General features: G+C 43.4%; 1 protein-coding gene across 1 annotated transcript in view; it reads left to right on the plus strand.

Annotated features, from left to right (window-relative positions):
* The window catches only part of LOC123770498 (neuroligin-1), a 130270-nt gene extending 117064 nt beyond the window's left edge, over nucleotides 1-13206 (plus strand). The window contains exons 3-7 of the mRNA XM_069301751.1: nucleotides 2048-2203; nucleotides 4330-5222; nucleotides 6859-7013; nucleotides 8568-8683; nucleotides 11430-13206. Coding sequence (XP_069157852.1) covers nucleotides 2048-2203; nucleotides 4330-5222; nucleotides 6859-7013; nucleotides 8568-8683; nucleotides 11430-12571 — 2462 coding nt within the window. The 3' untranslated portion in view covers nucleotides 12572-13206. The remainder of the gene's footprint in view (nucleotides 1-2047; nucleotides 2204-4329; nucleotides 5223-6858; nucleotides 7014-8567; nucleotides 8684-11429) is intronic.
* Nucleotides 13207-17500: the final 4294 nt, after the last annotated feature.

Genomic DNA, 17500 nt, shown 5'->3' on the forward strand with positions numbered 1-17500 from the left:
TTGAAAAATCAATTCTCCAAAATTCATTTTTATTTCTAGTCTGGTAATTTATTTTTAGACTAGATGTATGGGTATTTTAGCAGATGTATGGGTCAATGTTGACCAGACCATATACTAGAAGATGAAGGGACGACAACGACGTTTCGGTCCGTCCTGGACCATTCTCAAGTCGATGCTCCTATTTATACCCTATGTGGCTATAAATAGGAGCTACCTCGTATGGGCCAATAGCAGCTGCCTCGTATGGGCCAATAGCAGCTGCCTCGTATGGACCAATAGGAGCTACCTCGTATGGGCCAATAGGAGCTGCCTCGTATGGGCCAATAGCAGCTGCCTCGTATGGACCAATAGGAGCTACCTCGTATGGGCCAATAGGCCTTCTGCAGTTGCCTTCGTTCTTTTGTTCTTATGTTCTATTGGTCCATACCCAGCTCCATGGGGTCAATGTGGTCCCAGAACACAGCAGAGAACACCAACTCCCTAGCCACACAAACCCTAAACTTGAAAAGGAAAATATAACATATATATTCCCCACCTTTGCAAACCGCAGAGTAAATACTGGATTTTAGCCCCCGTATAGAGGATTAAACACGATGTCCCCTCCCCCCCCCCCCCCGGGGTTCCTTCACTTAAGAGCGTGTGTAAGTGTGTAAATACACGACTTACGATGTCTTCTACATTCTTGCTAGCCCTGGAAAATTTATTTTGCGTTTGTGTCGTATAATGAGTCTTTGATGATTGAGAGCAAGTGAACGTGTAGGGTTAGTGAATCAATTGAACCCCTATTGGTTCATACGAGGCAGCTCCTATTGGTTCATACGAGGCAGCTGCTATTGGTTCATACGAGGCAGCTGCTATTGGTTCATACGAGGCAGCTCCTATTGGTTCATACGAGGCAGCTGCTATTGGTTCATACGAGGACGCTGCTATTGGTCCATACGAGGCAGCTGCTATTGGTTCATACGAGGCAGCTATTGGTTCATACGAGGCAGCTATTGGTTCATACGAGGCAGCTATTGGTACATACGAGGCAGCTATTGGTTCATACGAGGCAGCTGCTATTGGTTCATACGAGGCAGCTGATATTGGTCCATACGAGGCAGCTGCTATTGGTTCATACGAGGACGCTGCTATTGGTCCATACGAGGCAGCTGCTATTGGTCCATACGAGGCAGCTATTGGTTCATACGAGGCAGCTATTGGTTCATACGAGGCAGCTGCTATTGGTTCATACGAGGACGCTGCTATTGGTCCATACGAGGCAGCTGCTATTGGTCCATACGAGGCAGCTATTGGTTCATACGAGGCAGCTGCTATTGGTTCATACGAGGCAGCTGCTATTGGTCCATACGAGGCAGCTGCTATTGGTCCATACGAGGCAGCTATTGGTTCATACGAGGCAGCTGCTATTGGTCCATACGAGGCAGATGCTATTGGTCCATACGAGGCAGCTATTGGTTCATACGAGGCAGCTGCTATTGGTTCATACGAGGCAGCTGCTATTGGTCCATACGAGGCAGCTGCTATTGGTCCATACGAGGCAGCTATTGGTTCATACGAGGCAGCTGCTATTGGTTCATACGAGGCAGATGCTATTGGTCCATACGAGGCAGCTGCTATTGGTCCATACGAGGCAGCTGCTATTGGTCCATACGAGGCAGCTGCTATTGGTCCATACGAGGCAGCTGCTATTGGTTCATACGAGGCAGCTGCTATTGGTCCATACGAGGCAGCTGCTATTGGTCCATACGAGGCAGCTGCTATTGGTCCATACGAGGCAGCTGCTATTGGTCCATACGAGGCAGCTGCTATTGGTCCATAGGCCTTGAACCACTCCAGCGATCCCTTTACCACATGCCAAAAACGTTTAATCATGTGTGTTGTAACACCCACACTTCGTGGAAATAGAACTTTTCCTTATTAAGGTCACTGAATAGCACATCCGATAGAGCTTCGGCTCTACACGCTCCTGAAGGGGTCAACGGTTCAAGCCTCCCAGAACCCAGGTGAATGAAACTTAATCCTGTGTGTGTTTTCTCCTCCACAGTGGCGGATACGACTGGGCACAGAGCCCTTCCCGTAGTGGTCTTCATTCACGGGGAGAGCTTCGAGTGGGGGGCTTCGAACCCCTACGACGGTTCGGTCCTCGCTGCCTACGGAGAGGTGATCGTTATCACGCTCAACTACCGTCTCGGGCCCCTAGGTAGGTCCTAGTGAGGTAAGGTGAGGGGGTGAGAGAACATCTCCGCCACCAGTCCATCCCCTTCTACCATTCCTTTCCACCGTCCCACCCCCCAAATCCTTATCCTGACCCCTTCCCAGTGCTATATAGTCGTAATGGCTTGGCGCTTTCCCCCCCTGATAGTTCCCTTCTCCTTTTACGAAACCTGTACATCTTTATGTTAGCATTTATTAACAATTCAAGTGTTTTTGGGGTTGTTTATAGAGGTGTAAATATGACTAGTTCCTGTGAAATTAGGCATTTAGAGATTAGTTGTACAAACTGACTCTTAAGGGAGTCACAAAGGTGCCAGCAAAGTCCCAAAGGTGCCAGCAAAATTATCACTTACGGATTACCAACAGGAATGGAGGCATTAGAATGCGTTTATGACTGGTAATCCCTGGATTAGTTCCAATCTGCAGGTCCAGATTAGCTCTAGGCACTATGGCACTTTGGATTGGTGCCAATCTCCCGTCCGAGTGCAAGCCAACCTTATCTCTAGGCACTATAGCACTATGCACTCTAGGCAGGTGCCAATCTCCCGTCCGAGTGCAAGCCAACCTTATCTCTAGGCACTATGGCACTATGCACTCTAGGCAGATGCCAATCTCCCGTCCGAGTGCAAGCCAACCTTATCTCTAGGCACTATGGCACTATGTACTCTAGGCAGGTGCCAATCTCCCGTCCGAGTGCAAGCCAACCTTATCTCTAGGCACTATGGCACTATGTACTCTAGGCAGGTGCCAATCTCCCGTCCGAGTGCAAGCCAACCTTATCTCTAGGCACTATGGCACTATGCACTCTAGGCAGGTGCCAATCTCCCGTCCGAGTGCAAGCCAACCTTATCTCTAGGCACTATGGCACTATGCACTCTAGGCAGGTGCCAATCTCCCGTCCGAGTGCAAGCCAACCTTATCTCTAGGCACTATGGCACTCTAGGCTGGTGCCAATCTCCCGTCCGAGTGCATATTTACCCCTGGATACTATGACACTCTGAGCTCATAAGCTATTTTATTTACACGGTTCGGCGGCTAATTTAAATTATAATTTAATATCGCATATGTGCATTTTTAGACATATTGACCCTAAGCTGCCTCTGATTACTCTATTACTAGCTATTCAGCTATTAAATCCTATTTTTTGTAATCGTAAATCCCTTTCGTATGTATGATATCAATGATCTCTACACTGTAATTAATTATTTTAACGAGATCAGCGATTAATGTTAATTGTCACGTAATTATTTTCATTTTTAAAAAAGTACCGCGTTCCATATTTTGCTGACAGTCGGATATCAACACATGATATTTAACGTAGTCAGGTGTGTGTTTGTTGATAGCCATGGATATCATGTTGAAAGCCTGGCTTTTAACATTTAATGTATGTGTTGATAGCTTGTTATTTATGTCGATAGACAGTTATGTGTTGATAGCCAGATATTGTGTGTTGATAGCCAGATATTGTGTGTTGATAGACAGATATTGTGTGTTGATAGCCAGATATTGTGTGTTGATAGACAGATATTGTGTGTTGATAGCCAGATATTGTGTGTTGATAGACAGATATTGTGTGTTGATAGACAGATATTTCGTGTTGATAGTTAGATATCTCGTGTTGATAGCCAGATATTGTGTGTTGATAGACAGATATTGTGTGTTGATAGACAGATATTGTGTGTTGATAGCCAGATATTTCGTGCTGATAGTTAGATATCTCGTGTTGATAGCCAGATATTACAAGTTGATAGCCAGATATTACGTGTTGATAGCCAGATATTACGTGTTGATAGCCAGATATTTAATGTTGATAGCCAGATATTACGTGTTGATAGCCAGATATTACGTGTTGATAGCCAGATATTACGTGTTGATAGCCAGATATTTAATGTTGATAGCCAGATATTACAAGTTGAAAGCCAGATATTACAAGTTGATAGCCAGATATTTCGTGTTGATAGCCAGATATTTCGTGTTGATAGCCAGATATTTCGTGTTGATAGCCAGACATTTCGTGTTGATAGCCAGACATTTCGTGTTGATAGCCAGATATTTCGTGTTGACAGCCAGATATTCCATGGAATAGGTTCTAAAGCAATTCCACTATTTCAGGGTTCCTGAACAACAATGCTCATCCTAGCGGACGAGGACACGTCACCAATCATGGTCTGATGGATCAAATTGCTGCCCTCCACTGGGTTCAAGAAAACATCGGAGCCTTTGGGGGTGACCCTGGCAGCGTGACACTCTTGGGCCATGGCACTGGGGCGGCGTGTATACATTTCCTGATGGCGTCAGCGGCGGTGGTTCCTGGACTGTTCCATCGAGCTGTGCTTATGTCCGGGTCGGCTCTCAGTCCTTGGGCCACGGTTGGGACTCCGACGCATTACGCGTTGCAGTTTGGCCGCGCGCTCAATTGTACGGCTAATTTGCCGGTTGAAATGAGCCTCCACGACCCTGGTTTCATGCCTTCTAACGATGAGTTGGATCAAATGGTTAACTGTCTGAAGGAGAAGCCGTTGGAGGACCTTCAGGCTGTGCATATCGCCGCGCCACAGTTCTTGTACGCGTTTGGGCCTAGTGTGGACGGTATCGTTATCAAAAATGATTTCCGGCGGGAACTGAGGAAAAGAGCGGACGAAGTAAGTCGAGAATACGACCTGATGTTCGGGGTGGTGCCGTTCGACTCCTACAACGTCTTCAGCGACAATGACATCGAGAACGGCTTCGATCTGGAGCACCGCGACCGCATCTTCCGTACGTTAGTGCGTAATTCGTACGACTATCACCTCAATGAAGTGTATATTTCGGTGGTGAACGAATACACGGATTGGGAGCGTCCGAACGCCCATCCGACAGCTACAAGGGACGCTACCTTAGCCGCCCTTAGCGACGCGCGCTATGTCGCTCCGCTTATAAACACAGCGAATAATATCCGAATGGGCGACAAAAACCAGTTTTTCTACCTGTTCGACCACTCGACCAGACAGTCAGATAATCCTTACGTGAGTACCTTTCTAGACCTTTCTGATAGAATTGGCATTTTCACATACTAGTCAACCACTTATACATTAAACTACATTGATTTCTTCCATATAGAAAACACCTAAATCACTTGAATATGTGTTGGTGATGGGATATGTTATACTCAATAGTATATTATGTGTCTCTGAGTATGCTAGTATGTTTTTCAGCACAAGGGAATTCATTCACACACACACACACACACACACACACACACACACACACACACACACACACACACACACACACACACACACACACACACACACACACACACACACACATACACAAACACACACATACATAATCAATTACTCTAAGAGTGTTATTCCTCCATTGTGTAAACCATTACATATGTATAGGACCTAAAGTGCCACTTTACTATGAGACCTAAAGTGTCACTTTACTATGAGACCTAAAGTGCTACTTTACCATGAGACCTAAAGTGCCACTTTGCTATGGACCCCTAGAGTTTCACTTTACCATTGAACCAATCTCTACACAACATATCACTTCACAGTCTCAGATTCCCACACTTTATCACAGTAAATCACATCATAACTCCAGAAAATACAGAATGTTTACAAAAATCTTGTACCAAGTTTCGAATTTGTATTTTACAATTCCATTGTATTTTACGAGGCTTCAAATTAAAAACAATTATTTACAATGCCTTGAATTACAAAAAAAATATTTACGAAGTTCGAATCACATGAAACTTTGATAAAATTTTGAATTATACATTGTTTACATACACTGTAAATGAACTACAGAATTAAATAAAAAAATTATTTAATAAATTAACTCATATAACTATATAAGTTTTAGTGAACTTGAGAGTTAACTGTTCTGTAAAAACCAATGATGAGATTCGAAGCTTCGTAATTAAAAATGTTGTAATTCAGTTTCGAAAATAATACAAGTTTGGAGTTCAGACCTGCTGACATAATAGAATGCTTTCTTTCGGAGTTTCTTAAATAACAAATAAGCTGTAATTTAGAGTTTCCAAAATGAAATATGCTGTGATTCAGAGTTTCAAAAGTAAAATATGCCGTAATTCAGAGTTTTCAAAATAATATGTGCTGTGATTCAGAGTTTCCAAAATAAAGTATGTCGTAATTCAGAGTTTTTAAAATAAAATATGCCGTAATTCAGAGTTTTCAAAATAAAATATGCTGTGACTCAGAGCTTCGTAAATAAAAAAATAACAGTGTTGTGATTCAAAGCTTTGCGACTGTTTGAGTTTAATTCGAAGCTTTGCGACTGTTTGAGTTTGATTCGAAGCTTTGCGACTGTGTGAGTTTGATTCGAAGCTTTGTGACATTAGTTTGATTCGAAACTTTGCGACATGAGTTTGATTCGAAGCTTTGCGACTGCTTGAGTTTGATTCGAAGCTTTGCGACTGCTTGAGTTTGATTCAAAGCTTTGTGACATTAGTTTGCTTCGAAACTTTGCGACATGAGTTTGATTCGAAACTTTGCGACATGAGTTTGATTCGAAGCTTTGTGACTGCTCGAGTTCGATTCGAATCTTTACGAATGCTTGAGTTTACCTTCAAGTGCGGTGCCAGGAAGTTCCTTCTCAGGCAATGAGTGTTGTTGTCTGCTGGTGTTGCAGGACGTGAAGGGCGCCGTCCACGGCGACGAGCTGCCCTTCGTGTTCGGGGCGCCGTTGGTGGGGGAGCTGGGAGTGTTCGCGGGCAACTGGTCCCTCCAGGACCGGATGGTGGCCGAAGCCATGCTCACCTACCTGACGAACTTCGCCAAAACTGGGTGAGATGCGCATGACCTTTTCCCTAGTGGATTACTATTATTTTTTTTGTTTAGTCCTTTTGTCATAAAACAGATAATTAAAATGACGTTCTTAAAATTTATAATTAAATAAATATTTTTTCTTTAACATTGAGAATTAATATAATACTTTTCTAGTTCTGATAATTTATTTTTGTAGTTAGGGGGTTTGTTGCGATTTGGTTCCTTTCTGTTGTATAACAAATGACATAATATAGATTTGATTTTACGGAGGACGGATTAGGATCTGAATACACGTACCTTCTACATATGTACTCTGATGGGAACCCGACTAGGGGTTCGAACTTGCACTACAAAGGTAGTCACAGTGCCATAACCCGTTCACCGCCATTAGGCAATGGCTGGTGAGATGGTTATGTTACTGTGTTCGCCAGGGGAGTGAGCCCCAGTAATGCAGGTTCGAACCCTGATCGAATCATAGAGTTCTTAGTGCTTGATGCCTTTGTGACCATTCAAGATTTAGGTGATATATATATATATATATATATATATATATATATATATATATAGTACCTAGTAGCCAGAATGCACTTTTCGGCCTACTATGCAAGGCCCGATTTGCCTAATAAGCCAAGTTTTCCTGAATTAATATATTTTCTCTAATTTGTTTCTTATGAAATGATAAAGCTACCCATTTCATTATGTATGAGGTCAATTTTTTTTATTGGAGTTAAAATTAACGTAGATATATGACCGAACCTAACCAACCCTACCTAACCTAACCTAACCTATCTTTATAGGTTAGGTTAGGTTAGGTAGCCGAAAAAGTTAGGTTAGGTTAAGTTAGGTAGGTTAGGTCGTCGAAAAACAATTAATTCATGAAAACTTGGCTTATTAGGCAAATTGGGCCTTGCATAGTAGGCTGAGAAGTGCGTTCTGGCTACTAGGTACGACATATATATATATATATATATATATATATATATATATATATATATATATATATATATATATATATATATATATATATATATATATATATATATATTATTGCTTCCATGTGCCAATTAAGCCGACAGCCAACTCCCTATCATGCTTCTACTGCTCTACACAGTATGAGCAAGACAAGTATATGTGTATGCCAGTCCATCCTCCAAAATAATCAACTTTATGTATCTTTTGCTATTCTGCCGGACATGAACAAACAGCCCCTAATCCAACAGTCTTAACTAGGCCTACCATAAGTAATCCCAGGACTAAAAGAGCGCCAACATGTACCATACTTGTCGTAGAAGAGGGTTGGGTTAGGGGTTTTGGGGGGGGGGGGAGGGAGGGAGAGGTGTATGTGGGCTTGAATTATTTTTTCTACATGTGTTTCATTGTGGCTTATATATTGTTTACATCTTCGTGCTCAATCTCTCTCTCTCTCTCTGATCCAAGATTCTCTCTCTCTGTATCTCTCTCTCTCTCTCTCTCTCTCTCTCTCTCTCTCTCTCTCTCTCTCTCTCTCTCTCTCTCTCTCTCTCTCTCTCTCTCTCTCTCTCTCTCTCTGATCCAAGATTGTCTCCTTTGTAGGAATCCCAATTTCCGGGTCGAGCAGGATATGTTCATTGACGTCAAAGAGAAATACCGCTTCAAGAACCTCGTCTGGGACAAGTACGATCCTGTGTATCAGAAGTATTTAGAAATAAGTAAGTGTTTCGATTTTGTTTCTTGTTTTTTTTAACAAATCCAACAGGAGCCTTGATGATGGTTCGAATCTGTGTGTCGAACCTCTAGTCGACTCCACCTTACGCCTATCTTGAGGTTATCTTGAGATGATTTCGGGGCTTTTTTTTTTTAGTGTCCTCGCGGCCCGGTCCTCGACCAGGCCTCCACCCCCAGGAAGCAGCCCGTGACAGCTGACGAACTCCCAGGTACCTATTTACTGCTAGGTAACAGGGGCATTCAGGGTGAAAGAAACTTTGCCCATTTGTTTCTGCCTCGTGCGGGAATCGAACCCGCGCCACAGAATTACGAGTCCTGCGCGCTATCCACCAGGCTACGAGGCCCCCCCCCTAGATTCGAACACTGATCAAAGCTCCTGTGGATTTGTGCATAGATATATTATATAGATGTGATTTCTCTATGTATTCGTGTTTGTTTTAATATATATTGTCACAGGTTAGTATTTTGTATAGCTCGTCAGTGCACAACGACGGACTTTCTTCTTGCTGGTCGGTGTTCGATCCTCCAATGGCCATAAAGGGTCCTCCAATGGCACAGATCTTTAATGCCGTCCTCGTATCCCAGCTCTTAGTCAATCCTCGTATCCCTTCCAAGTACTGCATAGGCATGCAAGCTTAATAAAGGATTCTCCCGGCAATGTCCTTACCGAAGGCTCTGATAGCAATTAGTCGTGAATGAGCAGCACTAATTACAGTCATTACAGAAATGCAACTATGTGAAAACGTTTTGATTCGACGTCGTGAAAACGTTTTGCATAGACGTCGTGAAAACGTTTTGGAGCGACCTAGCGAAAGCGTTTTCGATCGACCTTCTGAAAACGTTTTGGATCGACCTCTCGAAAACATTCTGGATCGACGTCGTGAAAACGTTTTTGATCAACCTCGTGGAAACGTTTTTGATCGACCTCCTGAAAACGTTTTTGATCAACGTCTTGAAAACGTTTTGGATCGACGTCGTGAAAACGTTTGCATCCACAAGGGTCTACCCATGACCATGTCGTAGCTCAGTCGATTAAGGCCGCGTCTGGGATGTTCTCGGACGCAGGTTCGAATCCTCGTCACGGCCCTTGTGGATTTGTTCGCTCAAGCTGCGTTACAACCTAAAAACAAAGCCTCTGTGATTAAAGAAAATGTATATGTTTTGTAAGAGGCTTGTGTAACTACTTCATGATTCCATTTCCCGACCTCTTGTGTCTTCTAGTGCTATTGTTTGACTAGAAATAGAAGAAATAAGGATATGCAACCCGTTCTCGCACTTTCTTACAATCAATATTGACTTATTAAATACGTGCATATGTGACATACTAAACGTACTAGTTTACCTTGAAAAGCTTCATAGAAAACACCGACCTTACCTAACCTTCTTAGTATGTTAAGATAAGCATCTTATTGCTTCGTAATTACAATTATTACTTAACCTATTAATATACCTATAATAGGTTAAGTAATAATTGTAATTACGAAGCAATAAGATGCTTATCTAAACATACTAAGAAGGTTAGGTAAGGTCGGTGTTTTCTATGAAGCTTTTCAAGGTAAACTAGTATGTTTAGTATGTCACATATGCACGTATTTAATAAGTCAATATTGACTATACGAAAGTGCGAGAACGGGTTGGGATATGAGAGGTATTTGTGAGGAGAAAGCACTAAGCCAGTCCATCTGTGTGACCCTTGGAAGGGATAGGAGGAAGAGAATCTGGGATTGGACGGTGGGAAGGAACCTTGGCCAACCACTTGGGTCATCAGGGATCGAACTCAGACCTGCAAGATGCGAGTTACCTTACTGAAAATTGAGCTGTTTGTTCCTGTTATTTTAGCTATTTTTTTTTTTTGGTGGACATTATTCTCGAGTATGTTAGGAACAGTTACATTATCTACCACATGGAGAACAATAACATTATCTACCACATGGAGAACAATAACATTATCTACCACATGGAGAACAATAACATTATCTACCAAATGGAGAACAATAACATTATCTACCACATGGAGAACAAGAACATTATCTACCACATGGAGAACAATAACATTATCTACCACATGGAGAACAAGAACATTATCTACCACATAGAGAACAATAACATTATCTACCACATAGAGAACAATAACATTATCTACCACATAGAGAACAATAACATTATCTACCACATAGAGAACAATAACATTATCTACCACATAGAGAACAAGAACATTATCTACCACATAGAGAACAATAACATTATCTACCACATGGAGAACAATAACATTATCTACCACATAGAGAACAAGAACATTATCTACCACATGGAGAACAATAACATTATCTACAACATTACATAACAATAACATTACCTATAACACGAAGAACAAGCACGTTAAACCTATCACACACAGATCACACTAACGTGATGCATCAAATGAACAAATCCACAAGGGCCGTGACGAGGATTCGAACCTGCGTCCGGGAGCATCCCAGACATTGCCTTAATCGACTGAGCTACGACAGGGTTAAAAGGGTTGAAGTTCCCTTGAAGGGTTGAATCCAGTAAGTTCAGTAGAACTTCGGTTTCAACCCTTTTACCCTGTCGTAGCTCAGTCGATTAAGGCAGTGTCTGGGATGCTCCCGGACGCAGGTTCGAATCCTCGTCACGGCCCTTGTGGATTTGTTCACGTTATAACTATATACATTGAAGATGAACAGCATTGCAACATGATTGGTGTTTCAGGTCCTCGGCCCCGGCTCAGGGACCACTATAGGGCCCACCAGTTGGCACTGTGGACCTGGTTAGTGCCACAATTACAACGCGTCGGACGGCTGGAGTTTCTGACCCTACGTGACCCCGAGGCCGAAGACCTGCCACCGGAAGACCAACTGCAGGAGCTGTCAGTCGTTCACCACCTGTTCTCGCCGTACGACGACCCCGATCTGTATTCGGGAGTCGTTCGGTCATTACACCACATGGCGGGGCACTACATCCTGCCTGCTACAACAGTCGCGTCGCTCTCGCTGTCCCCGACTACGCCCTCGCTACTCTCGCGGTATTACACCACGCCGCGAACGGCGCGAAATATTTCCGATCCGCGGTTGCCGGAAGGGAATCCGAACGATAAGATTCACGCCGAGGCGACGAAACCCGAGACTGTCGACTACATCGCATATTCGACCGCCCTCTCCGTTACGATCGCGATCGGCGTATCGCTATTAATCCTCAACATCTTGATTTTCGCGGGTGTGTATTACCAGCGAGACCGTTCGCGTATGGGCGACAAGAACGAACAGCGGAACAACCAGAGCAGCAGTAGCAGCAGCGAACAGCAAATGGCGGCCATTAGTTCGTCCTCCGGTCCTATATTAGGGTCGAGTATGAACTTGGAGGTGACGAAACAGCCGCTGACAGCCACGTCAGCACTCAAGGCGCCGCCGCCTTCGCCACTGACGCACACTCAAGCCTTCACTCACATTTCAGAGTGCCCAGCCGCTTTCGCAGACACCCCGGGCACTCACGAGGCGGGGGGGCATTGCGTCGCGGTGGTGCCGCCTACCATACCAAATGGCAGTGCTACTCTGCTGGGCAGCCAGCAACAGCAGCAGCAGCAGCTACAACAACAGCTTCATCAACAACAGCAGCTTCATCAACAACAGCAGCTTCATCAACAACAGCAGCTTCATCAACAACAGCACCTACATCAACAGCAGCAGCAGCTTCATCAACAACAGCACTTGCAACTGCAGCACAAGCAGGTAACGATGCCTCGACCACCCCCACCCCCGCGGCTGATGGCAGCAGAGTCGCAGCCTCTGCTGCCGGCGCATGTCCCAGCGCCGCCTAGGGGCAAAATCCCAGCGTACGAGGAGCTAAGAGTATGATGGAGGCGCCCTCTGGTAACGGTGCTCTCTAGCGCTGAGCACCTCCAGGGGGGCAGCGGCACTCTACCTTCCCTGGAGCAGCAGCAGCAGCAGCAGCAGCATGCGCAGGTCGTCGACTATTACGGCGGAACGTTCTACGACGGGCAGGATATGACCACGTCGTTCCGCAGCGACGAGCCGGTTGTGCTGCTCCCGGGCATGGACTGCGCCGGCAGTTCATCTACTTGGCCGCGCAAGGCTAGATGCCCGCGCACCTATCCAGAGGGCGACCCAACGTGTCTACAACAGGTAACAGAGCCTCAGGGCGCGTTGCGCTCCTAGCAATAACAGCCCAAATGGTGGGGGGAAATGGGGCGAAATGGGGGGGACCTGTAGTGGGTAGTAATAGGGGGGTGAGCACAGACACGCGTGTGTGTGTGTGTGAACATTTGGACCTTTGGACAATACCTATTACTGCGCTCACGTTCGTATTTACAAGTTTAATAAGTTCTCAAAACTTATCTTTGTGAAAGTGTGCACTTTTTTATATGTACGTGACTTCTATAATTGTGTAAATTATGTGTAAATACTACACAGACGATCTATTGACATGTTGCTGCAGATTACGATGTTTTCAATAAAACTTGATAGTAAAATAGAGTTTCTATGTTCCTACTTTATTACTAATCTAATATATATATATATATATATATATATATATATATATATATATATATATATATATATATATATATATATATATATAACTGAAAACTCCCATCCCCCAGAAGGATTCGAACCCAGACAGCCAGGAGCACTATGCACCATGGCGTACCCAGTTCTAGTGCTCCTGGCTATCTGGGTTCGAATCCTTCTGGGGTGTGGGGTTTTCAGTTGCATATATGCTTGGGGCCCATTCAAGCATGTTTATATATATATATATATATATATATATATATATATATATATATATATATATATATATATATATATATATATATATATATATATATATATATATTTCTTGTGTGTTCCACATTTCTAATGATTTTGGCTTCCCATGTCATCTAAAATATCCAATTTACAGCTTTAAGTTTAGTGCTAAACACACTATGGGAAAAGAAATTAAGGATATGAGACAAACTAACTCGAAATTTTTTACCACAACTCATTTCTGCCAACAACAAACTATTCGAACATCATTTTATCATTGCCAGTTGCTTCAAAAACATTCGACAAGGGAAGGTAACCATGAGGAGAAAGTGATCAACCATTACGACTATATAGCACTGGGAAGGGGTCAGGATAAGGATTTGGGATGGGACGGGGGGAAGGAATGGTGCCCAACCCACTTGGACGGTCGGGGGATTGAACGCCGACCTGCATGAAGCGAGACCGTCGTTCTACCGTCTATCCCAAGTGGTTGGGCATTTTGGCAAGATATTGAGCATTCTTAAGCCCCGGATATTTGCTCTCTTAAGAAGATTATGAATCTTCGAGAATATTAATATATACTTGAATATAATCCAAGTATCTTCATACTATAATATTATATAATCCAAGTATATAATCCACGTATAACCAAAATATAACACGAATAATATACTATTAAAACCAGCAAACAACTTGAGGTTATCTTGAGATGATTTCGGGGCTTTAGTGTCCCCGCGGCCCGGTCCTCGACCAGGCCTCCACCCCCAGGAAGCAGCCCGTGACAGCTGACTAACACCCAGGTACCTATTTTACTGCTAGGTAACAGGGGGCATAGGGTGAAAGAAACTCTGCCCATTGTTTATCGCCGGCGCCTGGGATCGAACCCAGGACCACAGGATCACAAGTCCAGCGTGCTGTCCGCTCGGCCGACCGGCTCCCGGGTCGTACTCTTAAATACACAAAAGTTGATCTAGAATTCTTGGCACTCTTCCTCTATAATGATTGTGTCTATATAACTTCTCCTGGCACTCCGCTACGCTCAATAACCTCAACCATCACTCTGGCACCTTCGACTGGCACTCCTGATGGCATCGCCGTGGCTGTTATCACCCACGCTATCCTGGCGATGGTGCCCAGTCAATCCCTGTCAGGGTCTGAAACAGGTTGTAAGATTACACACAGAAATCAGAATAGCGTGATGCATTCAGTGAACAAATCCACAAGGGCCGTAATGGGGGTTCGAACCTACGTCTGGGATTCTCTCGGACGTAGGTTCGAATCCTCGTCACGGCCCTTGTGGATTTGTTCAGGTTGTAAGTTCTTTGTCAAGGTCTGATACTGGAGAAGAAGATTGTAAGATTTGTCACCAGGTGGAGGCAGAGACAAATGGGCAAAATGTTTCTTTCACCCTGATGCACCTGTTCACCTAGCAGTAAATAGGTACCTGGGAGTTAGACAGCTGCTACGGGCTGCTTCCTGGGGGTGGTGTAACAAACAGGAGGCCTGGTCGAGGACCGGGCCGCGAGGACGCTAAAGCCCCGAAATCATCTCAAGATAACCTCAAGATAACCATTATGGACTTAAACCATCGGAATAGGTTGCAAGAATTCCGTCAAGGGCTGTAGGAGACTCGAACTCTAGACCCCAAGTGTGTCAGACCGAAGCTCTATCGATTGAGCTATGAGTAGACTTAATAAGGTAATGTTATGTTTCAATCTATATGAAATATTTATTTCCACGGAAGTATACACTTCGTCAAGGTTACACCTCGAGTGCTATTTTTTATTGGTAATTGAGGGCAATTACACACATTTTGAAGTTTCAAATTTGAAGTTTCTTTGAATTCCTCTAACAAAAAAATTAAATTCTGCTAACTAAAAAAAGTCAAATCCTTAAAAAAAATCCAATTCCGTCAACAAATCGCACTAACAAAAATTAAATTTATTATTGGCAAATTTATAATTTTTCTTGGCGGCATCCCGAACCTACGTCCGGGATGCTCTCGGACGTAAGTTCGAATCCCCGTCACGGCCCTTGTGGAGTTGTTCATTTTCTTGGCGGATTTGGATATTTTTATTCAAGATATTTTGCAGGTCCTCTCTCAATCCTTGATGGTCTCCTCATTGGTAATCTAGAAATTTATCATGGACTTTGATATAGGTTTCCATATATAATCCATCATATAACACGGTGGTCCAATAGAAAATGGAGATATCTTGCAATTTTAATCAAACTAACTTCCATTTTCAAAACCAAAAAAATACTGTGTTTGAAAATATGACTCTTAGTCATTATTTTGTTAGCGTAATTTAGGGTGATTGCATATATCTGAAATTTTAAATTACGTCTTTCTATACGGGAAAAATGCCAATAAGTGAAAACGGACATATTGACCTATTTTGATGAAATTGCAATGCTGTTTCGAAACTAAAATGAATGTTTAAAATGTAATGTTTGATTGCAATTTTTTTGCGTAATTGAGCGTGATTGCACACACTTTGGAGTTTTAAATTGTCTTCATGCTTATTCTCTTGACATGAAACAGAGCAATTTGCTCTGTCCAGATGTGTTTCTCTGCCCACATCTGACTACAGCTCTGTTTCTCTGGTCCACATCTGACTAAACCTCTGTTTCTCTGGTCCACATCTGACTAAACCTCTGTTTCTCTGGTCCACATCTGACTACAGCTGTTTCTCTGGTCCACATCTGACTAAACCTCTGTTTCTCTGGTGCACATCTGACTAAACCTCTGTTTCTCTGGTCTACATCTGACTACAGCTCTGTTTCTCTGGTCTACATCTGACTAAACCTCTGTTTCTCTGGTCTACATCTGACTAAACCTCTGTTTCTCTATCCACATCTGACTAAACCTCTGTTTCTCTATCCACATCTGACTAAACCTCTGTTTCTCTGGTCCACATCTGACTAAACCTCTGTTTCTCTTGTCTACATCTGACTACAGCTCTGTTTCTCTGCCCACATCTGACTACAGCTCTGTTTCTCTGTCCACATCTGACTAAACCTCTGTTTCTCTGGTCCACATCTGACTAAACCTCTGTTTCTCTGGTCTACATCTGACTACAGCTCTGTTTCTCTGGTCTACATCTGACTAAACCTCTGTTTCTCTGGTCTACATCTGACTAAACCTCTGTTTCTCTATCCACATCTGACTAAACCTCTGTTTCTCTATCCACATCTGACTAAACCTCTGTTTCTCTGGTCCACATCTGACTAAACCTCTGTTTCTCTATCCACATCTGACTAAACCTCTGTTTCTCTGGTCCACATCTGACTAAACCTCTGTTTCTCTGTCTACATCTGACTAAACCTCTTTTTCTCTGTCCACATCTGACTAAACCTCTGTTTCTCTGGTCTACATCTGACTAAACCTCTGTTTCTCTGGTCCACATCTGACTAAACCTCTTTTTCTCTGTCCACATCTGACTAAACCTCTGTTTCTCTATCCACATCTGACTAAACCTCTGTTTCTCTGTCTACATCTGACTAAACCTCTGTTTCTCTGTCCACATCTGACTAAACCTCTGTTTCTCTGCCCACATCTGACTAAACCTCTGTTTCTCTATCCACATCTGACTAAACCTCTGTTTCTCTATCCACATCTGACTAAACCTCTTTTTCTCTATCCACATCTGACTAAACCTCTGTTTCTCTATCCACATCTGACTAAACCTCTGTTTCTCTGGTCCACATCTGACTAAACCTCTGTTTCTCTATCCACATCTGACTAAACCTCTGTTTCTCTGGTCCACATCTGACTAAACCTCTGTTTCTCTGGTCCACATCTGACTAAACCTCTGTTTCTCTGTCCACATCTGACTAAACCTCTGTTTCTCTGGTCCACATCTGACTACAGCTCTGTTTCTCTGTCCACATCTGACTAAACCTCTGTTTCTCTATCCACATCTGACTAAACCTCTGTTTCTCTGGTCTACATCTGACTACAGCTGTTTCTCTATCCACATCTGACTAAACCTCTGTTTCTCTGGTCTACATCTG

This window comes from Procambarus clarkii, chromosome 46, assembly GCF_040958095.1.
Source record: "Procambarus clarkii isolate CNS0578487 chromosome 46, FALCON_Pclarkii_2.0, whole genome shotgun sequence".
NCBI lineage: Eukaryota > Metazoa > Arthropoda > Malacostraca > Decapoda > Cambaridae > Procambarus > Procambarus clarkii.